Source organism: Bidens hawaiensis, unplaced genomic scaffold (assembly GCF_021521415.1).
Source record: "Bidens hawaiensis isolate Kalapana, Puna unplaced genomic scaffold, B.hawaiensis_p1.1 tig00018482_1, whole genome shotgun sequence".
In the NCBI taxonomy this organism is placed as follows: Eukaryota; Viridiplantae; Streptophyta; class Magnoliopsida; order Asterales; family Asteraceae; genus Bidens; species Bidens hawaiensis.
The window spans coordinates 372,214-398,762 of record NW_027492790.1 but is presented as its reverse complement, the minus strand read 5'-3'; the positions used below and the strand labels follow the sequence as shown (position 1 = coordinate 398,762).

General features: G+C 38.8%; 1 protein-coding gene and 2 pseudogenes across 2 annotated transcripts in view; 2 read left to right on the top strand and 1 right to left on the bottom strand.

Annotated features, from left to right (window-relative positions):
* Positions 1 to 26,549, top strand: part of LOC143556131 (heat shock 70 kDa protein 8 pseudogene) — an 83,410-nt pseudogene that overhangs the window by 10,765 nt on the left and 46,096 nt on the right. The window lies entirely within an intron of this gene.
* On the bottom strand, positions 9,434 to 16,065 carry LOC143556138 (cysteine-rich receptor-like protein kinase 15). The gene is made up of 9 exons (XM_077045550.1): positions 15,264 to 16,065; positions 14,447 to 14,578; positions 14,238 to 14,374; positions 13,921 to 14,131; positions 13,609 to 13,846; positions 13,225 to 13,375; positions 12,804 to 13,027; positions 10,139 to 10,195; positions 9,434 to 9,581 (listed from the first exon to the last, which is right to left on the bottom strand). The coding sequence occupies exons 1-9, from the start codon at positions 16,060 to 16,062 to the stop codon at positions 9,434 to 9,436; spliced, it is 2,097 nt and encodes a 698-aa protein (XP_076901665.1). The 5' UTR covers positions 16,063 to 16,065.
* LOC143556137 (putative cysteine-rich receptor-like protein kinase 12) lies at positions 21,294 to 24,715 on the top strand (annotated as a pseudogene).

The window sequence follows — 26,549 nt, the reverse complement described above, 5'->3', positions numbered from 1 at the left end:
GTTCAATGCTTGGTCATAAATGGCTTCGGTATCCACATTGAACAAAGGGAAGTTGGAAGGCGGGACGCCTTTCTCAACAAACCCTAGACCAAGCAAGAAGCCGGCCTTTTCCCCATCCTCATGAGAAGCGTTGAGGGCTGCGGTCATAGCATCATCGTAAGAGGTCTCTGAAAAGACCCGACGCACAACCTACAAAGAAAAAATACAAGTATTAGAACCTTTTCTTACAAAAGAAAAGCGTGAAGATAAAACTAAACATACCTGAGGCAACGCTTCTCGAAGAAGCCATTGGAGGGCAGCTTGAGCTTCGTTATGGGCGCGTTCGGCTTCGCTCTTGTTAAGGTTGGCAAGTAAAACTTCCTTTGCGGCAGCCTCTTCGACGCCCTTAAGTTTCCGCTCGGTGTGGTCAAGCACCCCCCTCTGGTCCAGGATTTCCTGGAGTTTCTTGGCATCTTCCATTGCCAAGGCATCATGAGCGCGTTGGAGAGCCTCTAATTTGGCCTTGAGCTCCTCATTCTCCACACGCAAAGGCTCAGCAACGGCTTCAGCCTTGGCAGCCCTCTCGGTTGCGTTTCGCGCAGTCTCCCTGGCCAGCCGAAGCTGTTCATTCACAGCTTGGGCAGCCTTGGAGCGGGCCTCGAGTCGCGCCTGAACTTCAACCTCGAGGGCCTTGAAGGCCTTCTCCTTGTCGGCGGCAGCTGCCGCCAGCTGTTGGTTCTCCTCCCGAAGAGCACGCGCCTCAGATATGTCCTTGGCGCGAGCTGCTTTCAACTTGTCGTTTTCACGACAAAGCAGCTCGACGCGCGGCTGCATCCGGGCCTGGAGAACCCGAAGCTCATTAGTTAGCCTACCCTCCTGGTAGCTAACCATGGCTTCCCCCAACGCACCCGGAGGAGCAGCGTGGCGAGCCCAGTCCACGCACTCCACAGGTGTGCGAAGGGTTGTTCCTCGGCGTATGTTCCATCGAGGAACATACACTTCATTGGAATCCGACACTGCAAAAGAAACAAAAGCAGTAAGGAAAAGATGATAAAAAACATAAGGGAAAAAGAAAGGAACCCTACGCACCTGTAGGGTCAATGACAGGCCGATAGCCGCCAAACCCATCACCTGAACCTAAAGGAAATCCATCCAACAGGTCAGGCAGACGGGAAGGTGGCAAAAATCGGCGGGAAGCCCTGCGCGTACCTGATGGTCCGGCCATCGGTGCCGGTGGCGCGGGCATGGCGGCAGCCGCCGTGGTCGCCGTTGTGGTCGCCGCCGTGGTCGCCGCCTTGTAAGCAGCAGCAGTAACCGCCGGCTCTGTGAAGGATGCTGTAAAAATCGCACTCACAGCCGGCGGTGACGTCATCTCTGCCGGAACAGTTGGCTCAAAGGAATGAGCAACTGGACCAGCGGATGCAGGCGCAGGCGCCTGGGTCGACGCCTCAGGAAGGCTGACCGAGCCTACCGTCATTGGCGGGGGGATACTCCCCTGCGCTTCACCCCGGAATGCGTCAACACCCACGCCTGCACAAAGAAGAAAGTGTTAAATTTATAGTGATAAATCTGCAAAGACATTATGATTGTACTTACGGGTTTTCTTGACCCTGAACGTACGGACGGGCGGGGAGGAACCCGATGGAGCCGGCCTCTTGGTACCGGTCACCGTCGTCTTCGTTGGTTCTCCGGAGGTAACGGTCGTAGCCTCCGGAGCAGTGGTCTCCTCACCACCGGGCTTCCCCGCCACCTCTTCACTATCTGACTCCGAGTCAGAGAGAACCACTGGATCAGCTGTGGAGGCCTTCTCCTTCCCCTTCACGCCGGCAACAGCCTTCTTCTTCCGCACAAGGGGAGGACCATCTGCGGATTCCTCAGAAGAAGACAGGATGTAAGGATTTCCAGCAACGGGTACAGCATTGAGGGGTTCAGGATAGAATATCTCCTTACCTGGCCGCCGGTGGCTCAGGATCTCTTGGCCCGGCGGATAGACCTCCACAAACCTATCCGCCGTTTGCTCCAGGATGGGAAACTCATTGTCGTCCAGAGCACGAGTGCCCACCCGCACGGGACTGTCAGCTTCCCGCGGGAACAGGAGCGACTCCAAATTATTCCCCTCTGAAAGAAAAAGAAACAGTTAGAAAATTAACTAATATCAGCAAGAAAGACAAGACATACCATAAGGAATAGAGTTCAAACCGTATTCAAGAAGGATGGGAAACCGGGACGCATCCTTCCATACCCGGCTCATCCCCAGCAGCACCATCCCGGACTCCGCAAACCGGTAAACCGGAGATTGGACCCGGGATATCTTCGCGAACCATTCCGCCTCCTGGTAGCTGGAAGCGTGAAGGCTCGGAAGCGCTTGACCCTTCTTGAACTTCATAGCAATGGGGATGGCGCGGGCAGAGATGTAGAAGAACTCCCGCTTCCACGATCGGAGACTGCGCTCGGTCACGCAGATCTTCAAACCCTTAATACGGGTTGTCAGGGTGTACCACCCCTGGACGCACCTCCAAGTATAAAAGGTCATCAGGCGGTCCACGTAGGGCTCAATACCCAGAATCCGACACACCCACTCGAAGTGCCGGACCTTGGCAATCGCCATCGGATGCACCTCGGTCAGGTGCACCCCGTGCCTCTCCAGGACACGGTACACAAACTTTGTCAATGGGAACCTAAGGTTCCCATAAACAAAGAATGCAGCATATACCCCGATCTTGCCACTGGGGGCATCGTACACAGTCTGGTGGGATTCAGGAAACTCAGGCTCGAGAGACTCGAGCATGAACTTCCTGACGATGTACTGGTACTGATCGACAGGTAGAGCACACTGGCACTCGCCAGCAGTACTCCTATCGTCGGCTACAGCTTCAGCATCATGAGAAGACATTTTTGCAGAAAGAAGAGTGATTTCGGGAAAATGCTTGCCTGAAAAAGGGGAGTATTTGCCGGAAATCACTAAGAAGAAGAAGAAGAGAGGTGAAAGTGTGGATTACAAAGAGGCCTCTCCCCCTTTATATACTAATCGCAATTAATGCGGTGAATTTAATGCGGAGGAGAGAGAAATCGAAGGTGCAATGAAACTATGACACGTGGCAAAAAGCAGGCTGGCAACAGCTGTTGACAGGACGTGTGCCAGTAATTTCGCGGCCACGCGCCCGAATAATCGTGCCCACGCGCCAGGAAAAGCGTCTGGAATGACCATGTTCTGTCACGTCACCATAACTTCCTGCACGTCCTGACACAGTCAGAAGAAACCGTCGCACGACGTTTCAGAGGTTTGGACTGTTCTTATCTTTTCACCAACTCTTCGAATTTCAAAATTCAAAAAATTTGAAAATATTAAAAAGTAAGCGGGAAAATACCCCTTACCCCTTGGTAAACAAGTAACCGTAAGACGGATGCGGGTACAGTGTAAAGGCAAAACCCTTCACATACCTAGCACCCGCAGGGAATTGAAGCCAAATAAACCTTGGCAAACAAGTAACCGTAAGACGGATGCGGGTACATTGTAAAGGCAAAACCCTTCACATACCTAGCACCCGCAGGGAATTGAAGCCAAATAAACCTTGGCAAACAAGTAACCGTAACACGGATGCGGGTACAGTGTAAAGGCAAAACCCTTCACATACCTAGCACCCGCAGGGAATTGAAGCCAAATAAACCTTGGCAAACAAGTAACCGTAAGACGGATGCGGGTACAGTGTTAAGGCAAAACCCTTCACATACCTAGCACCCGCAGGGAATTGAAGCCAAGTATTCCTCGGCAACCAAGTAACTATAAGACGGGTGCGGGTACAGTGTAAAGGCAAAACCCTTCACATACCTAGCACCCGCAGGGAATTGACGCCAGGAATACCTTGGAAGTAAAGTAACCGTAAGACGAGCGCATGTACAGTGTCAAGGCAAAACCCTTCACATACCTAGCGCTCCGCTGGGAATTGAAACCAAGAAGGATCTTCTGGGCAATGCTTGCGGAAACGGAAATAACATCCCCGCATAGCGGGAACGTCGAGAACTACGTTGTTTGAAGCTCCAGGATGGAATTGGTGGTCTTAACATAATTGATCACTATGTTCAAAACTACCAAAACCTCATGGAAAATCCATACAACTGGGACTCAATGCTCCTGACTTGCGAGGAGGTTACAGACCTACCCGCATCATACCCAAAGACCAAGCAGGAAACTCGGGCATTTCTGCAAGTGACAAGGACTTCCGCGGAAAGAATCCCCATGGAAAACCTTACAAAACCCTTTTCAAAACCCTTTGCTCAAGTCCAAAAGTTCACCTCACTTTATTAAACACGCATGAGAAGAACATTGGACTGGGGGGACTTGAAGAGGTAGGTCCCAGCAGAGCCCATTTGGTCCCGCAAGACTCACCTTAAACAGGGACATCTGCGCAGAAACCAACTGGATCCGCAGGACCAACCATGCTCAGAGACGTGACGTCCTTACGCGCAGTACGCAAGCTGTTCCCGCAGGAAATGCCTCCCATGGTGAAGGACTCCGCCTGTTCCCGCAGCCTCGGATACAAGCCATGAGGAAAGGCCACCCGCGCAGCATGGCTACACGCACTAGGTACTTAGCTCTCGATCATTCAGTGTCACCTGAAGGAATGAGCAAAGCCGGGAGCAATCCCGCACAGAGGCGGGAGGGGGAATACTCCCGCCCAAATAAGCCAGTCTATACTGAAGGACCTTTTACTGTACCTGACGAGGTATGGGCGAAAGATCTGATCAGAGATACGACAGCTCACTGATACAGTATGGCGAGCAGCATGCTCCTGTACTGTATCACTATTAGCCGCTGCCTACTCACCAACTACTGTCATACCACGTGCGTAGCCGGCAGTTGGTGGAAAGGGAACAGTATACAGCAGGCCTGGTCACTATCAGCCGCTGCCTACCCACCAACCACCAGCAGGGCACGTGCGTAGGCTACTGTTGATGAACAGGAACACTGTTGCAGCCGGCCATACCTCCTTGGAAACCTACCTTCGGCTATAAATACCCCAAATGGTATGATCATCTGGACACAACATATCTTACTACATTATCATCATATTATACCTGATATCTGCTCTAGCAATCTCTTAATATACTTTTATATTTAAATAGCAATCTAGTCTGATTCTCACGCCGGAGGGTGGTCACAAGGAGGAACCCCCCCCCTTCTCAGTGACGAGCTCACGGTGTCTGTTTTGCAGGTTATCAGAAGAACCATCTTCCAAGGGTCTAACCCCTCGTGGGAAACAGCTACCCAACCCCCAGGTTACCAGTAATCTGTCGTGGGTCCGGTTAGTGTTTCTTCAATTTGTATTCAGTTTCTACTTTAACGAACTTAGAGCATTCTCATCCTATCCCCCCATAGTATGTGAATGAGGTTTTTATAATGTTTGTGGGTGGAGAAGAGGGAAAATATAGTGAATTTTTGTATTTTTGAAAAGTTCCTATTCACTCGCTATAATTTTTAAATATTTTTTTTAAAGTGATTGTGAGTCGATGATAGAGACAATGTGATATATAAATATATAAAAAAAATATTATTTAATTGAAACATAGAGAAAAAGGTGTAGTGATTTTCAATGCAATTTTATGTTCGGAGATAAAGGAGAAATAAGAATGCCCCTTTCTACACAAACTAAAATTAGTGTTAACACATCAAAATATGAGGCCAAATTCAAAACCTGGTTAACTAAATATGTTGAATATTAGATAATCGTAATTTAACATCATAAATCGTGAACATAATCATAGTGTAAATTGTTAAAAAAATAATTTAGAAGTTTCAGATTTAGTAATCGGCTGACGCAAACCACATGGAGCAAACGTACTCATTAGTTGATGTACTCCTCTTCTCTGATTAGTCGTCCATAAGATCTACTCAACTCCCTCTTCTAGCATCCGAACACCGGACCTAAAGGCTACAACACAGATGCATCTCTCAACCCTAGATTCAGACATTGAATGGCAAGTCTTGGTTTGTTTACTAGCTAGGCGGTCAAAGTCTCCTAGTTGATCGGCAAGATCTTTAAGCTTTTGGCAGTAGTCATCCATGGAAGTGCACACACATAGTACGTAGTAATAGTTTGTTAAGAATCATAAATTCCCTCTTTATTGATTTCCACAATAAGAGTTTAAATAGAGATGTACAAAATAATGAAAATAGAATCTTATCACAATACGCCCTGCTTGCGGTGCGCGCATATAAAGTATATATGTGTGAACCCTCGGGTGGGCAAAAGTAAAATTGCACTAATTTTGACGTTATTTACCAATCTCGTGAAAATAACGTTAAAGGTGGCGGAAGGTTAATCAGGCATCATGTGGTGGCGTTGATAGCCGAAAGACAAGGGCACATGCACCAATCAGCCGGTGTCCCTGATGATTGAGTGCTATGTGCCTTATGTCCAAGGCTTGATGCAAAACTACTATCGAGCCGGGGGTCTCACCGGAAGCAGCCTCTCTATCCCTATGGGATAGAGGTAAGGCTGTCTACATCTTACCCTCCTCAGACCTTACCATAGCATTGCTATTGGTGGGATATACTGAGTACGATGATGATGAGAATCTTATCACAATCTCCTAAAGAGATAAACACTATACAAAATGTATTCCATAATAAATTGTAACTAAAAATATTGACTAATACTCCCCCTCAGCTTAAGCTGTGGTTCGACGAAAGCTTAAACTGTCACGAAATGACTCGAAGAGCTGACGTGATAGACCTTTCGTAAAGATATCGGCGTACTGAAAAGCAGACGGGACATGGAGAACTCTGACATGCCCAAGACGGACCTTTTCCCGTACAAAATGTATATCAATCTCAACATGTTTCGTCCGTTGATGCTGAATTGGATTCTGTGATAAATAGACAGCTGAAACATTATCAGAGTAAACAATAGTAGCTTTAGATAACGGCGCATGTAGTTCAACAAGTAGATTGCGTAACCAAGTAGTTTCAGAAACGGCGTTGGCCACCCCTCTATATTCAGCCTCTGCGCTAGATCGAGAGATAGTAGGCTGCCGTTTAGAAGACCAAGAAATCAAATTATCGCCAAGAAACACACAATAACCTGAGGTGGATCGTCGGGAATCCGGACAACCTCCCCAGTCAGCATCCGAATAGGCCTTCAAGTCTCCAATTTGAGATGGTGATATCCGAATCCCATACTCAATAGTTCCACTAATATAACGAATAATTCTTTTCATAAATAGCAAATGTTTGTCACGGGGAGCATGCATGAAGAGACACACCTGCTGAACGGCATAAGTAATATCGGGCCTGGTAAAAGTGAGATATTGTAAAGCACCCGCCAGAGCCCTGTAATCCGAGCCGTCTAGTGAAACATCACCATCCATTGCACTTAGTTTGGCTGCGGTATCGACGGGAGTGGCACACGACTTTCACCCCGTCAGGCCTGCTCGATCAATAATATCCCTCGCATATGTGGCTTGTGATAGAAACAAGCCACCTGTGTCGTCTCGAGTAACATTAACACCCAAGAAATGATGAAGAACACCCATATCACTCATAGCAAATTCCCGGGAAAGTGTGTTAATAATTGTACGAAGTAATCCCAGATCAGAAGTCGTGAGAATAATATCATCCACGTAAAGCAATAAATAAGCTAGCTTACCCCCGTGAGAGTAGACAAATAACGAGTTATCACACACACTACTTCGAAACCCATGTGCAACAATATATGAAGAGAACCTGTTATACCATGCCCGAGGCACTTGTTTTAAACCGTATAATGACCGTTTCAACCGACATACATGAGTCGGGGCATTCGGATTCACAAATCCCGGTGGTTGGTGCATGTAAACAGTCTCTTGTAAATCACCATGTAAAAATGCATTCTTTACATCAAGCTGATGTATAGGCCATTTACGGGAAACAACTAAGCTTAGTACGGTACGAATCGTAGCCGGTTTAACTACCGGACTAAAGGTTTCATCACAATCGGCCCCCACTGTTTGAGATTTACCATTAACAACGAGTCGGGCTTTGTACCGGTCTAATGTACCATCGGCGTGATATTTATGGCGAAAAAGCCACATACACCGAATAACTGGGTGATCATGCGGTCGTGGCACCAATTCCCACGAGTCATTTTTTTGTATAGCCGTAAATTCGTCTTCCATGGCGCCACGCCAATTAGGATCCGACCGGGCAATGGCGTATGTTTTTGGGATGGGTGAGATGGTAGGTTTAGTAGTGGTGTGTAGGTTTAGACGTATGACCGGTTTAGTAACTCTGGCGCGAGCTCTAGTGATCATAGGGTGAGTGGCGATAGGAGCACTGGGAGAATGCTGTGTAATTTGGTTGGTGGATTGATTAGATGTGGGCAAGAAAGAACTAGGAAAGGGTTGGGAAGGTTTGGACTCAATCAGGGGTATTGCGGAATGGGGTTGTTGGGCCTGGGCCGGTTGGGAATGGGTAGAGGGTGGGCTGTGAGGAGTTTGATGTGGGTCTACGGGTGGGGGTGAGGGATGCTGAACCGAGGGTGATTCAATAGTGGGTGTAGGTTGAGTGGGTGGACATCTATAGGTAAATGGGTTATGCGGAAACGATGCGGGTAGGTCATCGAGAAAGGTGTATGAGTAAGTCGTGGATTGATCACGAAAGGGAAAGGTAAGTTCATCGAAGGTCACATGACGAGAGACAATGACCTTACCCGTGGCAGGATTAAAACATCGGTATTCGCGGAATTCTGTCGGATATCAGAGAAACACACACCGAATGGAACGGTTGTGAAGTTTATGTGGTTGGGTGGAGGCAATGTTGGGATAACACGCGCAACCGAAAATACGCAAGTGATCGTATGTTGGGTGTCGAAGGTAAAGGGCAAAATGGGGTGTTGAATGGAAAAGCCGTTTGGTAGGTAAGATGTTATGGAGATAGGTGGCAGTGTGAAGAGCCTCTACCCAAAACGAAGCAGGGAGATTGGCCTGAGTGAGTAGGGTTCGGACGATGTCATTTAATCGTCCGATCATATGCTCAGATCGGCCATTTTGTTGGGATGTTTGAGGACACGAAAAACGAAAGACAAAGCCATGTTGTTCGTAAAAAGATTTGAACTCATTATTATCGAATTCTCCCCCTAGGTCACATTGGAATGCTTTAATTTTAAGGTTAAATTGAGTAGAGACGAAACAATGAAATTAAGAAAAGGTGGGGGGAATGTATCGGACTTATATTTCAGTGGGTATACCCAAACAAAGTGTGTAAAGTTATCAATAAGAACCATATAATATTTGTAACCGGATTTACTTAGAACAGGTGATGTCCACAAGTCACAATGAATGATATCAAAAGGTGAATAAGTAATAGATAAAGAATCATAAAAAGGAAACCGAGTATGTTTAGACAATTGACAAGAATTGCAAAATGTTGAACCCGTAGGTTTATTACAATAAATAGAAAAACGAGAACGCAATAAATTCAAGATAGTGTCGCCGGGATGACCGAGCCAGCGATGCCATTGGTCCGTGGTGGTGGCAACAAAGGCTGATGGATTCTCCAGTTGAGTAAACGGGTAAAGGTCCCCCGAGCTATCGTGGCGGGAGAGGTGAGCCCCAGTCTTGTAATCCTTCACAGTAAAACCATAAGGATCAAATTCAATGGAAGTTTGGTTATCAATATTAAATTTACGGACAGAAAGTAAATTTTTAATAATGTGTGGGGCATAAAGGATATTGTTTAAACGATAGGTCCGGTTGGGGACGGTGTAGGTTGTGTGGCCGGATCCTTGTATTGGTATTGCGTTTCCATTACCAACAAAAATAGACTTAACAGGAAAAGATGACGAGTAAGTGGAAATTTTACCTGGGTACGATGTGAGATGAGTGGATGCTCCGGAGTCCATGTGCCAAAGATCTTGTTGGTTTAAATTAACTTGTTGCATAGTTTGAGCCAAGTCCGAGAGTGAGTAATCGGAGTACCCAGCAAAAGGATGCGGTCCAGATTGTGGTACATGGGCCGGAGCAGTGGGCACGGGATTATATGTTGGTTGATAATTAGTGTAATAGGCCTGGGGTGTGTCGGATAAGTATTTTGATGTGGTATTTGAGACGCATTGTATCTGCCTTGTTGATTTTGGGTTGGGTATGGGGAGTTGGGTTGAGCCGGATAAGGAGAAGGAGGTACACTCCAATTTGGTTGCCAATTTTGTGACCAATACTGTTGATAATTACGGCCACCCCGACCACGCTGACCACGGCCACCACGACCACCTCTGCCTTGATATCCACGGCCACCACGGCCGCCCCGGTTTTGAGTTGAAAAAGATTGCCCCCGCGCGTCCGGTGATTCGGTAGTTGCCGCCAACACGGTGGAAGAGTTACCCACGTGGGTTTGGTTTTTGATCTTCATCTCCTCATGATGAATCATGGTGCATGCATTATCCCACCTTGGTGCAAGTTAACCCGCCACCGCGTATTCCAGTGGAAAACCTTGAACCAACTGTGTAAAAAATCGTGGTTCGAGAACCGGTTGGCCAACATCGCCTAACTGACTTGTGATTTCCTTAAGCTTCTGGCAGTAGTCGGCAAGAGATGAGCACGAGTTAAGGGTGAGGTTGGAAAATTGTTGATTTAATGTTCATGCTCGTGCACTTTTGTTGTTGAGAAAAATATTTTCCAACTTGAGCCAAACATCCCGAGCGGTAGTTTGAAGCTCAAGAACCCGATCTATGTATTCCTTAGAGAGCGTGCTGTAAATCCATTGGAGAACCAACACATCAATTTCCTTCCGAGAACCATGATCTGGATTATCGTCAGCAGGGGTTTCAGTTCCATCGATATGGTCGAGGACATTATAAGCAGCAATAGCATGAAGGGTGAAAAGTTTGGTCCATTGTGAGTAGGTAAGTGTAGATCCGTCGAGGGTACGGATCTTGGAGTTTATGTTGGTCATCGAGTATGCGGGATGTAAAGCCGTAGCCTTAGAATCGGAGACAGAGGAGGATGCGGAATCGGTCTTTGGATCAGTCATGATGCGGGATTGTGGTGGTGGGTATTGTCGATCGTCGGAAAAGGGATGGTGAGGGAGAGTTGGAGGCTGCTAGGTCAAGGGAAGAGAGAAAAACTTGGCTGTGATACCATAATAGTTTGTTAAGAATCGTAAATTCCCTCTTTATTGATTTCCACAATAAGAGTTTAAATAGAGATGTACAAAATAATGAAAATAGAATCCTATCACAATCTTCTAAAGAGATAAACACTATACAAAATATATTCCATAATAAATTGTAACTATAAATATTGACTAATACGTAGGAGATTAGAGAATTCTTGTTCTAGGGTGGTTGCACGTGACCGATTAATGTTTAGAAAAACAACTTCAAGTTTAGTCCACACCTCACAAGTGGTTGTATCGTTTTCTAGGACTCAGACCAGCAACGTGTCGGACAAGGTACTATAGATCCGCACAGGACTAGTGAATCAAATTCTAATACCTTGTAACCTTTTGCGTGAAGCCTGAAGAGCTTCATCCAGGATGAGAACGAAACCTTGTTCAATCTAATACACGGATCTTTGTTTGGATATTTGTTGTGGAGTACGCCAGGTGTAATGGGTTTGTGTTAGTTGAATCACTTGACTCGCAGACGTTGGCCTTTTTGTTTGCCATCATTGATCGAAACCAAGAAAGAAAAGAGGGTAACGACGGAATCCTCTTAAAAATATATTTTGGGTTTTTAATTTAGGCTCTGACAATATATTATGATATTAATATTATTGACGATTCAAATTATATAGGGTAAAGTTAAAACAAAAAGAGACACAAAAATGAGAAGTGTGAGAAGGATTTGTGACCATACAAAAAACCCTTTAAAATAAATTAAAAAAATAACAAAAAAATCATAACTCAAAATATATAAAAAAAAAATGTTTTCGTCGTCATTCCCGTTAAAACAACAACAACAACAACAGCAACAACAACAACAATAATAATAATAATAATAATTGACGAAAAGACACAATACCGAGATCAAAGACACAATGATGAAAATGAACAAAAGACACAATTATAACTAAAAAAAATACATAACAGATCGCAAAATATGACACAATGCCGACAAAATATAACATAATTTTGAGTAATATAACACAATACAAAGGAATAAAGACACAATCAATATAAAATAAACACAAAATTCAATAATAAACAAAAAGATACAATGATCTTTTTCACTCACCATTTTTTTTAGAAACGAGAAAATGATGGAAACATTTTCGTGTTTTTACTTTTTTTCGTTTTTTAATTAAAAATTGAGTTATGATTTTTTTAATAATTTTTTATAACTTTTCTTTTAGTTCCATTTTTATTTTTGTTCCATTTCATATAATAATTTGACCCTCAAAATATATAAAATCTAAACCCATTATATAAGGGAGGAATTACAAAGAGAGAAAAGGAATATAAATACGAATTATGTAGATATTAATTTGATATTCGAAAGTTGAATATTGACATATTCTTGATTAAGATATAACTTGTCGAGGACAAAATACGGTTCAAAAGTATACATTTTGAGTTGCCACTCTTTACTAGGTCAAACCAAACCTTATATATGATGTTGGTTGGAATTTATGGTTTAGTATTTTTATAGTTTTAAACAATAAATATAATATAAATAAATATATAAGTTCAATCCGAAAGAAAATATTATATCATAGAAAATGTAACAAATTTTTTATCTACCTGCAAGGGATCCTCAACAAAATTATCAAAAATTTACGTTTAAGATTGTTGGATCGAATCAGTCATTGTTGTAGTATAATCACTAATTAATAGTGGATTCAGATTGTGTGTATGCATGAGAAAAGCAGGCTCTGATGGGACTGCTAGGGTTATTGAGGAGCTAGCAAGCATGAGAACGACTGAAGCCATGGTTGGCCTGTCAGAAGCTTCTTCTTGAACACATAACAGGCCAATGTGGATACATCGGATCATGTCACGTATGGGACTTGAACCGTCTTTTAATGTCGAATCAATTAGACTTGTAGTTGTTCCATCTCTCCAACATTTCCATGCCTGAAAAATAGAAAGGATTACACAAATAAGCTATGTGATGTTCATATCACAGTTTTGAGATATATTCTAAATCAATAGTTAACAACAAAAAAACTATTTAGTGGCACCCGTATCGCTATGTGTTTTTCTTTAGCAATTTTTCTAGCCAATTATTGTTATTCGTGTAAAATTATGCGTAGTTAAATATAAATACTTACACGGCTAAGAAGATCCTCGATCACTACTCCGTTTTGGAAACTGTGATTGTTGCAACCAGTCATGATTTCAAGTATTAGTATACCGAAGCTATAGATGTCTGATTTAACTGAGAATTGTCCATGCAATGCATACTCTGGGGCCATATATCCACTGGTATATAAGAAAAGTGTTAAATACATAACTCAATAAACTTTCATGATTATAATTTTTAATATATATCATATTCTTTCCTTTTTTAGCAACTGTTTTTCCCTTTTAGCAACAAGTTTGCATGCCATAACAAGAAAACATCTTGATCAAAAATGGAATTCTTTGAGACCAAATGTTTGGTGATGCCCTCTTAAAGTGACGGGAAATTGACAAATTTTTGAAGGGAGACTTACTAGGTTCCGACAATCCGAAAAGTGTTGGCTTGAGATTCTTCAGGCGTGAACAACCGTGCGGTACCAAAATCCGCAATTTTAGGAGTCATTTCAGCATCCAACAGAATGTTACTAGCTTTCAGATCTCGATGAATTATCTTTATACGTGAATCCTCGTGTAAATACAAAAGCCCCTTTGCAATACCCGTGATTATTTTTAAACGCCTTTCCCAATTAAGTGTCATTCGCTTTAGTGGATCTAAAGTACCAATTAATGATCAAAAATGCATTTCCAAAAAAAAATCTCTTGCATATTAAGAAGATTTAACTTACGGAATATAAACTTGTCTAAACTTGCATTCTGTACAAACTCGTACATCAAAAGCCGTTCGGATCCTTGGAAGCTAAACCCTAGGAGCCGGACCAGATTCCGATGTTTTAGTTTCGCAAGTAGCAAAACCTCGTTTTTGAATTCTTGTTCCCCTTGCCCTGACTCCCTTGACAACCTTTTCACTGCTATCTCTTTTCCGTTTTCCAACTTTCCCTGATAGGTTTAACAATAGTTATGTTGTTAAAACACTTTAAAATATCAACCAGATAAAACCAGTAGCCGGTTAAAAACAAAATAAATATTTAAAGTTATTGTGTACCTTATAAACAACTCCAAATCCACCGTCTCCAAGCTTATTGCTTTCCGAGAAGTTATCTGTTGCTGCCTTAAGGACACCAAAGCTATATTGCAAAGATTTAGCCATGCTAATTTCGTCGGTATCTTCGTGCTCATGAACTACAATAATCGTAGCAAATACTGGAAAACTGAAAACCGTCACTATAAGTTAAAATTGAAAACCGTACAAACCTGAATTTACTCCCGATGATCTTTCCATCTTTCTTTTTCTTATGAAAACACATAAGAATATCAATGCCGATACAAAAAAACCAACGGTTGTAGTGACGACAACAATTACAATTGTCTTGTTACCGTTCTTGCCTGCAAATTTTATCGGAAAATAAAAACATAAATAACAAAGAAATATATTTGCAACTATATAGTTCCTAGATTAACATTTTGTTTATATGAAAGCTGACTATATCTTAAAAAAGATTACATTAATAAAGCTTTATAAATACAAACTATCCGTTGTTAATCCGTAGGGAAAAAAATTAACAATTGGTAATCTGTCGGTAAAAGTTCGTGTCAATTTAAGGTGATATTAAATTATTGGTAAAGTTCGTGTCGGTTAGTAATGATTTATACTGACGGATGACATATGCATTTACAACCAAATTATAGATTATATTAACAAAAATACTTGTCGCTAATCCGTCTGAAAAGTTACCAACTGTCGTAATTCGTCGCTTAAAGTTTGTCTCGGTAAAATTTCATGTGAAATTAGGTTGTCGGAAAACAGTTTGTGCCAATCGCCAGGAGCTTAATCACCGATCTATCACATATTAAATCATCGACGGTTCACCAAACGACTTTACAAACTTAGTTTTCTCTTTTCTATTATTTTTTTTAAATTCTTGTGGTTTTATTTTTATTTAAAGAGTTCGTATCAGCGACGATTTTGCAACAAAGTAAAAACTCAATTTAAGTTTGTCGCGTATACTTTGTGACCGTCGCAAATTACGTTTTTGTAACAGTTTTAACCGTCGGCAATAAACTTAAATACCTATAGGCTGCGGTGAGAGTACCACCGCAGGCGGCGGTGGCAAAGCTTCCATGGGCGGCGGTGAAAGAACCACAGTAGCTTTAAAGAAACGCGCATTCGAGTACCTAACAATGCAGCTAGGATACAGAATCCGTACATCTAAACTAGCCAGATTTGAAATCTGGTTAGTGGCAGTCTCCAAGCAATTATAACATTCATCCTCTGATAACTCTGGCGTACACTGCATAAGCCCATAAATCGTCATAAATCCCGGCCCCTGCGTCTCGCCAGAGGCAAATTTCCTAATCGAATCTCCTCCCGCAGCTTCTGTCTTTAACCTATCCATCAACGGTCTCATCGACCGATACAATTCTTCAGCGTTGGGTAAATTATTAACAATCCAAATTATTCTCCCATTTGTGTCCACATTTCCTAAAATCCTCTCGTCGGAAAATCGTAGCATGCAATCGTCGTACCAAACCGTCGCGCTCATCCGGTACGGGCAATACAATTTAGCCATGCCTAGAGAGTCATTGATACATTGGCGACAGGTTTCCGACACGACATCACCTCGGCATAAGACGAGTGCGTTGACCGTGTCGGGTGATTGACCCACGGAACGGTTGAAGAAGCCGTTGGTGGTGGCCGAAGCGGCGAGTGATGATACGGCGGAATTGAGATTGGTTTCATAGGTGCTGTTTGCTGTGTAGTTGCTGTTGTTGCAAAGAGTGTCTAGATATCGAGATTGAGATTGTGGGAATAAGGTTAAGAGGTTGAAACATAGGAATAATATGGATTTGGGGATTGTTGTAATTACCATGGCTTCCAGTTTGAAGATTCAAATTCAACAACAATTGGGTGTTTGTATAAATGTATATTGATTCTTGTAGGGAGAGGATGTGGTCCATTGATTTTGACTTTGACATTTGTGTAATGTATATTGATTATTTTGACTTTGACTTTGACTTGACATTTGCGTGTTGAATATTGTAAGTTTGTAATAGTGAAGTTGATTTGGTCGTTAGTCATAACCTGGTATAGTGATATGGTGTTTAATTCTTTAAATATAAGATGATAGTTTCATATATTTACTAATTTACAAATGCAAGATCATGGGTTTTAGTTGAAAAAAGTTTGTTTGTATAAAAAAATTAAATTTTTTTTTATGAAATGTGTTGTTTTTTATTTTTGTTTGCGGTTATCTATGCTTGGTTTTCCTGTTTTTTTATAACTTCATCTTTAATTTCTTTGTAATATATAAATTTACTAGTTTTTATTCCCTGTATTATGTGGGTCATTTTATATTATTTGTTATTAATATTATCAATTTTTTGAATTTTTATTGTATAAAAGTTAATAATATACTTATGGTATGATATTAAATTGTTTCACAAATAAATGAGATGTTATAACCCGGTTTTAAAGCTATATAAGTTTGATGGGGCCCAAGACCCGTTTATTTTTTTTACTATAAAATTGTTTTTTAATTATAAATAACATATATCATTTTTTAAATAAATCAGATATTAAATTTTAGTATATTTCTACTTTATATGATTTTTGTTTCAAATATTTGGTGAGATTAGTTTTTAATTTAATGAGATGTTATAACTCATTTAAGAAATATTTGGGTTTGATAAGACCCATTCCCGTGAATTCGGGTTAAATGCATGAGAAGCCTCAATTTAAAAAGTAAGCAAATATGGTGACTCCAGAAAAAGGGGGAGCGACCACATCACGACACGTAGGATTTTTATGTTTTCGTTTATATATATATATATATATATACACATTATAGATAACTAGCAAAGTTAAACATGAGTTTCTAGCCTACAAAGGATGTTTAAATGTATAGGTTTTGATTGAATTCATTATACAAAGTAGTTAAATTTATATAAGGGATTACTCAATAAAATATTAATCAAGTTTTAGTATTTTTCTAACCAGTTATTAGTGTAAAAAGTTTTGTTTTATTTATATCACTAAACCTTATTTAGTGTTCAATCCTAGATATTTGACATGAATAACATGTTATCTAGGTAAAGTAATACATGTTAACTTAAGAGTGCAAAGTAAACACATGCTAACTTAAAAGGAGTGCATGATAAAGACCTGTTAATTTAAGAGGAGCTCATAATTAACACCTATTAACTTAAAATGAGTGTAAAGTAAACACCTGATAACTTAAGAGGAGTGCACCGTAAACACATAGCTCATAATTAACACCTATTAACTTAAAAGGAGTGTAAAGTGAACACCTGATAACTTAAGAGGAGTGCAGCGTAAACACATGTTACTTAACATGAGTACATATTAAGGATAAGAATCCAATAATACGTCTACCACAAAACAATCAAGAACGCCAAGTACTCAATCTAACATCTAATCCTAACCAACACGATAGAAAATCATGCAATTAAGATAACACATGATCTAAATCAATAATCATATAATAATTCAATACCTACAGTCTTACACATAAAATAAACATGTAAAATAAATCTTCACAATAGCAAACAATCATACAATTACGTTAAAATCATGGAAAGTAAGCAACAACGACAATGTTCATCTTTGTCTAGATAGCAATAGAAAACTAATTACTTATAATCACGCACAAAACAAAGATGATATCACGGTTCATCAAGAAAGAATACAAATAATCGAAATACGAGCTTACTAGCTTAAAATAATTAAGTGGGATTTTATTATTATTATTATTATTATTATTATTATTATTATTATTTTTACTTTAGAGGGGGCTTATGACAGCCTTACGTTCAAAATGATCCTTTATTTTTTCTTGTTGCATCATTGTACAAAACAATAAATTGTAGCTGTATTCTTATATTAAAGGGTATATTTGGTGAATGGTAATCAAATTTTAAAAGTATAACAATTAGATCACTCACATTTCATGTTTTTAAATTATAAATTTTAATATGTTTTTTAATATTATTCTTTTTTGTTTTAATCACGTAAACATTTTTTATATGTTGATGTGGACCGTCGATGTGGATTTTAAGTTTTTTATTTCTTATTTTATTAACATGTTTTTTAATATTCTAATATAATAATGTTTATTGGAAATCCCAACGCCCGCATCTTCTACTCCATTTCACTCTTGACATAAATATTCTAATGATGACTTTATTTGAAGGTTTAGTGGCCCAAGAAAAAAAATGCACAATTTACTAGTAATCTAATTGAAACATTAGAACGGCGTTTTATCTATTTTACCTTGCGAGTGAAAAGACAATCGCATGGTGCTAATGTGATCTTGAAGTGACCATAGTTATGTGGATAGAAATGAAGTGTAAGATAATATGATAAATGATTTTGAAAACTACTATGATAAAACTTTTATGCCAAAGATATGAAATAAAGTAAAGTGGTGTTTTAATAATAATATAGAATATTAGCCCTACACCAACCCCGTCTTCTTCTAAATAATCGATCGTGAAAGTGTGAAACACTAACCTTCTCTTCTATGTTCCCCCTTCTCCATGTTCCTTATGTAGAATTTGAATTCCCCAATTACTTCCACATGAGAAGAAGGTAAACACTATCCTAAATTCATCAATTCCTTAGTTGTGAAAAGAGGATGATGAATGAAGTGTATACTGGTGACATTTGTCTGCAAATTTTGTTTGGGAATGGTGAATGATTTTTGTTCACGAGTCCTTTTGATTTGGGACTGATCTTCGACTTCTTCAGGGCCAGTTCGTATTTAAGCACTTTCATATGCATCTTAGATTATGCTGTTTTTTGTATCCTCTATGCACTTAACAAATGTAAACTAACAAACATAAATAAACGTAAACGAATGAACATACTGTGTTCATCTTCATCGTTTAACTAAATGAGCAAAAACAATAAATGCTATTTACTTATGAGTTTAATGTCTTGATCTTATATAAGGTATCCGCCAAAGTAGTAATTCTGCAACCGACAAATTCTTAGAACATGTAAGTCTTGTTTATCCCTCAACTTGATGTTATGTAAAATGAATAATTTTAAAAACTTTTCTCTCTATAGTGGCATTGACTTTTGATAGGAATGGTTTAATTAGAGAAAAGATATCAAATATTAGTTTATTAGGCATGTCTTATTCTCATTTTGCCAAGGTGATTACTCTTTTAAGTGTATTTTCGTCATTTAATCAAATTACAATTCCTCACATTTCAATAATGTGAGTTCATTTATTGTTTCATTTTCATGAGTTAAAACAAAAGAGATTGTACATCATTAACATGATACAAAAGTTTAGTATCTATTCTGTGTGTATCATTACAATGTTGAAATGCATGGCATTCGTGTTTGGTTATTAAAATCTAAATGAATAGTTCATGAACATAAATGAAAGCAAACGAATATAATTGAACAAAGGTAAACGAAAATAAATGAATAAACACAAACGAACACAATTGAACAAGGTAAACGAAAATAAATGAATAAACGTAAACGAACGAAAACATAAGCGAATATAAATGAATACACTTAAATAATTCATTCAATATCTCCATCTATAAAATGGAACATAATATAACAAGTGTAAATTAAACAAAAATAAAAAAATAAATATCCATGATATTAGAAACGACATGTAAAACAACCTTTATAAAAGAAGGACTAAAAACTAGTTACATTTTTTATTGTATGAATAATTTGCCCAACTTTTCTCTAAATTAGCAATATATTATATAATTGTAAGGAATCTAAGTAGGGATGAGCAAAATCAGTACTGGTATCGGTTGGTATCGGTATCGAACTGGTATCGGTACCGAAATCGGTACGATTCGATATCATCAGTACCGAATCGGTACCAAAGTTTTAAGTTTCGGTACCGGTATGGGACGGGTCCGGTATTTCCCGAATTTTTACCTTCAATCCCGGTACCGGTACAAAATTCACAGTTTTCGGGACCAGGATTTTCAGGACCGAGACCGGTCGGTACCGGTACGGTTCCGATCTCATCCCTAAATGTAAGGATATATAAAGGGATATTGGTTTTTAATACTCCCAACTTTCCTTCATTGGTAGATAACACTCCCAACTTTTGATTTGTCACCCACCACTCCCAACTTTCACCATATTTTCCTGTACCACTCCCCGTCTAAATGAACACTAACCTCGTTAATGTTTTGGACTAAAAATGTCATTCAAATTAGTTGAGGGGGTAAAACAGAAATTTTATTTTTAACACACAACCTCCATTTCCGGTGACCTCGTTTTTCCGGCGACCTCTTTATTTTCCAGAGAACACCATATCCATCATTTCACCTAGCTTCACATATGAATTTGAGTTTTCCGGCGAGTTGCCAGTTTCCGGCGAACACCATATCCATCATTTCACCGCCCACCGCCCCAAAACCGCACCCCCGCCCCCCGCCACCACTAGTGTCTCACCCAGCCACCTTCCGGGATCGCCTGCGTGCCGAAAAATCGAGTTGCAGGTTTTCCGGCGAGCACCATCTTCATCATATCTCCACCGGTGCACAATCTTCATGATCTACATCACCTTTTTACACCTCTGGACCATCTCCATTTTCTGAAATACGAGATAGTCAGAAAACTCAAATTCTCCGGAAAAAAAGAGGTCGCCGGAAAACGAGGTCACCGGAAATGGAGGTTGTGTGTTAAAAATAAAATTTTTGTTTTACCCCCTCAACTAATTTGAATGACATTTTTAGTCCAAAACATTAATGAGGTTAGTGTTCATTTAGACGAGGAGTGGTACAGGAAAATAGGGTGAAAGTTGGGAGTGATGGATGATAAATCAAAAGTTAAGAGTGTTATCTACCAATGAGAGAAAGTTAGAAGTATTAAAAACCAATATCCCTGTATAAAATTCAACAAGTTGCGCCATTTTCACATATGTGTGTAATGCGCGGCAGCTGGACCTTCACTAATTAATTTCTTAAGCATTTGTTTAGAATTAATAAGAAAGAACGTGAGAAAGATGGCTATAAAAATATTAATAAACACTTGACTATATGTGCTCTCCAGATCTATGAGTAATAAAAGGCCGATACATTTAATTTTGACAAAATGAAGATGAGATCCATAATTGCATTAATCCTGTTTCTTCTTCAAACAATCACCGTTAATCTCGCCATAAATGAAGAAGTAGATATGAGCACCTGCTACCAACAGGCTAACAGCTTCAACACCTCCGCACACCGAAAAAACGCACTCTATTCACTTATGGGAAACGTCGAAAAACACGGCGGTTTCTACCATTCAGAGAACGTTGGTACATCAGTTAAAGCCCTCGCGTTTTGCTTTGGAAATTTCGCACCTAAAGCTTGCGAGTCCTGTGTGAATAAATCGATCTCCTATCTTGTACCGCGATGCCCTAACTCGAAGTAGGGGGTGGTGTGGTACCCGAGTTGTATGGCGCGGAACATAAAGTTGTCCAAGTCTTTGATGAGGTGCATTTTGGCGGTAAAGCCAGCGAATATAAAGTTCCCAACGTCGTCATCGAGTTCAATAATGCTTTGAACAAGTTAACACCTACGTTACAGGCACAAGCTGCCGAAGAAGGCTGGCTTCAGAAAATGGCGGCAGGAAACGTGACATTGGCGTCGCATTCCTTGACTATCTACGTGATGATGCAATGTACACCTGATTTAACGACAGTGCAATAAGTGTTTGAACGGTACAGTTACTAACCTTAAAAAACATTTTAGCGGCCAAATTATAGCAGCAATGTTTTTTCCTAATTGCATTACCAGGTACTCAAATGTATCTTTCGATGCTCTGGAGCCAACATTCGACGCTCAGGAGCAGCCAACTCTAGGTACTATGCATCTCACCAGTAGCATGTTTGATCCGAATTTCCTATTGAATGGTTACTTTACGAAAATTACTTTCACTTACTATCCTTTGTTTGGATTTTCGCCTTAGTTAATTTAGTGCGTTACACTAACCCCATTTAAAAACTCAATTAAGTCTAGGCATGTGCCAAGCACTTTTGGCAATATGGCATAACACATTATAACATAATATTTAAAGATGGAATTGAAGATCGGTAATGGCTAAGGAACTATGCGCTGCTGGTCTGCTATAGCGAAGTACATTCTCTGGTACCGAATGGAACTCACACGTTTCACCATAACTATCCTAATTTTGGTATTTTAAGAATAAAATGTGGTGAATATTATTTAACAATTTTGTTGTTTGATTTCAATTCTCTTTTGCATTAAAAGTTTAATAAAACCCCCTGTCCTGTCTTTCTGGTACATCCGTGACAAATGGTATGTGTTCTGAAGTGAGATCGAATCTTAACAGATGCTCCCAAATTAGGCAAAAAGAGAAACGCTCCAAGAACGATTTATGTGGTCGTTTCCGTGGTATGTGGCTCAGTGGGGTTGATTGGAATCGGTATCTGGCTCCTTACAAAAGCGTGGCGAAAGGACCGAGAGTTAAGGACAGAAACCACCAATACTTGCAAATCAGACACAAACTTTAGATAATGGCATTGGTAAGTTCTTTTTATCTGTAAAATTACACTATATGATCAATTTACTCTTTGAAATAATTTATTTGAGTTGTTATTGTTAAATGTTAATTACAATTGTTCTTGCGATGACAATAACAAAACATTGCATGTTTTCAAAATTAACTCTCAAAGTTGTGCATTCGGTGTAATTGTTTAGTTGGAGTGGAGACCGCATCGACCAAATCTTTGCAACACGATTGAAGTTGCAAAAAACTACTTTTCTCAGAAGAACAAAATCGGGAGAGGTGGGTTTGGTCTTGTCTACAAGGTACACAGTAATATACATAGAGATGGTTAAGCTTCAACACCATTTTAATGGCTGGTCCTAGTTTAATTAAACCTAATTTGTTGGTAAGATTTGAAGAAGATGCTACTATTAATCCACAGGGTGTACTTGCAAATGGACAAGAAGTTGCGGTGAAGAGATTATCAAAAACATCTTCCCAAGGAGTAAAAGAATTTGTAAACGAGGTCGTTTTAGTGTCAACACCGAAACCTTGTAAGACTTTTAGGTTTTTGCCATGAATCAAAAGAGAAGATACTCATTTACGAATTTGTCCCAAACAAGAGTCTAGACTACTTTTTGTTCGGTTAGTCCCGTATACACTATGCATAATTTTTGTTAAGACTTTTGTGCCATTTATCACCTCTAAAATGTGGTTTGACTGCCCAATGCAGACTCTATTAAACATGGGCATTTGGATTGGGCAACAAGATGGAAAATCATAGGAGGGATCACTAGAGGATTGCTTTATCTGCATGAAGATTCACGGTTACCAATCATCCATCGTGATCTTAAAGCTAGTAATATTTTACTAGATCATGAAATGAATGCAAAAATTGAGGACTGGCTAGGACTTTTGGGGTGGATCAAACTCTAGGAAACACAAACAAAGTTGCTGGAACTCTGTAAGTTTTTCTTATCATTAAAAAAAAATATTAGAATGAATTATATCATTCATATATATATATATATATATATATATAGGGGAGGGTTATCCTAAAAATAAGTAGTTTCCTAAGAAGACTAGGAATACATCATAGCCATTGGATCATATCAATCAATGGTTGAGATTTAAAATTACAAAAACCGTCATAGTTTTCTACAATTACTCTTTCACCATTATAACCGACATAGTTTCTTAGAATTGTTCTTTCACCATAATTTGTAATGCCAAATGTCAAAAATTTGTTGGTCCTTACCATTCTTAGAAAACTTCTTATTCTGATTTGAACCATTATTATATATATATATATATATATATATATATATATATATATATATATATATATATATATATAGAAAAGGATTCAAATAAAAAGAAGTTGTTTCCTAGGAATGGTAAGAACCAACAGAATTTTGACATTTGGCATTAAAACCTATGGTGAAAGAACAATTGTAGGATACTATGTCGGTTATAATGGTGAAAGAGTAATTGTAGGAAACTATGACGGTTTTTTGTAATTTTAAATCTCAACCATTGATTAACATGATCCAATTACTATGATTTATTCCTAGTCTTTCTAGGAAACTACTTATTTTTAGGATAACCCTCCTATATATATATATATATTAGTATTTTTACATATAAAATAAAGAGTATTACATGTAAAATGATCAAGAGTTTCTTAGTTCCCCACTTTTTGAGTTATTTTTGAACTTGTTCATATATGATGAGTATGATTATAGAACTTTTAAAAATAAAGAATTATGTCAAACATTATTATATAGTATTGTTTGATATAAACCTTAATTTGTTTTATCGAGAATTTAACCTCTAATTGTGACACATAACTTGCTTATAGTGGATATATGTCGTCTGAGTATGTTATGCATGGACATTTTTCAGGGAAATATGATGTATTTAGCTTCGGTGTCATACTACTTGAGATTATTAGTGGACGAAGAAACTCTAGCTTTTTTCGACAGGATGACGGCGAGGATCTTTTACACTTTGTGAGTAATTAACCTCAGTCCTTGCACGTGTGCTTTCATAAAATTCTTCAATTTAGGGTGTTTTTTTTATTTATCGATCTTAACACCCTCAAATACATTAGTCGGTTTATGTTTCTGGTAAACATTAACACACTAACCGTGTTTATCTTAACACTCTCAAAGGGCGCAGCGGTGCTGCTTGTTGCCCGCTTGCCTTCTGTTTCAATGTATTTCTTAAAAAATGAATAAACATTATTTTAGCTCGACTCGAAACGACATGTTGTATATGGCTCGTACTGATTCCCATAGTTAGTTCTGTCAACGAATCATCAATAACCGAAGTGCATCCCCGGTAACCGAAAGAACTGCCGGTTTTTTGGAGTGTACATGTACATGAGTATTTTTATTTATAATTTTCTTATATGTATGTTGTTGTTGTGAGACACTGAGACCAATTTCAAAACATTTTGAAACATGAAAATAGGTAATCAATCGTTAAAATATTATTAACCATTTAAATCTTAAATCAGCTTTTACATTCTGTCACAAAAATGTAATCTTCTAATAGTTCCTGGAATAATATATAGGTTGTTTGAAATTTGACCATATCTTATAAAAGATCACATTTAAGAAATATATAGATACATAAATAACCGTCGCTAATCCGTGAGAAAAGATAACTATTGGTAATCTGTCGGTAAAAGTTAATGTCGGTTAAAAGTTAATGTGATATAATGTTGACGGCAATGTTTTCAGACTCGGCCCGAACGTCGACCCGGACGCCTTAAGGTCGGACCGACTCAAGAGTGCGGACCGGTGTTTGAACCGGATGACATCATAAATAATTTAAATATATATTTACATATATATATATATATATATATATATATATATATATATATATAATGGTTCAAATAAGAATAAAGAGTTTCCTAGAAATGATAAGAACCAAAAAATTTTTGACATTTGGCATTACAAATGATAATGAAAGAACAATTCTAGGAAACTATGTCGGTTATTGGTGATTTTAAATCTCAACTATTGATTAACATGATCCAACGGCTATGATTTATTTTTAGTCTTCCTAGGAAACTACTTATTTTTAGGATAACCCTCCTATATATATATATATATATATGGTAGGGTTAATGTAAAAAACAATATTTTTGTGAGAAGAATAAGAATAGATCTAGGCCCTTGGATCTATGATCTAGTGGTTGAGATTGGCAGTTTCTAAATAATTGTATTGTTTCATATTTACATTATATAGTGTTATATTTAGGTGGTTTGTTTTATTTTAAAGCTCTTCTCACACTTCTCACAAAACACTTGCTTTTTATTTGAACTCTTTTCTATATATATATAGGGTAAGGATCCTAAGAGAACCCTTTGCAAATTGAGAACTTTGAAAACCATTTTAGACCACTAAAAACACATTTGAAAAAAATATTTAAAAAAATCATAAAACAAAAAATAACAAAAATTTTAAAAAAGTAAAAAAACCAAAATTCTTATATTTCATTCCGGTTTCACTAAAAAAATAAAAAAAATAAAAAAACGTCGTATTATACACATATGTATAATTTTATTTAATCTTTAGTTACGTAATATACACATATGTACAGTGTCATTTATCTTAAATTATACACATGTATATAAAAAAATCATGTAAATGTACATATACGTATATATTATACTATGTGTATATAATTTGGCTAAACCGAGTTTTTTTTATGAAACCGGGATGTTAAAATAAGAATTTTGGTTTTTTTTACTTTTTTCATTTTTGTGTTTTTTTTATTTTATGATTTTTTTTATTTTTGGGTTTTTTGTGGTCAAAAATGGTTCTCATGGTTCTCAATTTCAA

Coding starts and splice junctions, on each gene's coding strand:
- LOC143556138 (XM_077045550.1), bottom strand. CDS start 16,062: ATGGTAATTACAACAATCCCCAAATCCATATTATTCCTATGTTTCAAC. Junction 14,132..14,237: donor GATTTGGAGTTGTTTATAAG/GTACACAATAAC, acceptor TAAACCTATCAG/GGAAAGTTGGAAAACGGAAA. Junction 13,847..13,920: donor TTTAGACAAGTTTATATTCC/GTAAGTTAAATC, acceptor TTGGTACTTTAG/ATCCACTAAAGCGAATGACA.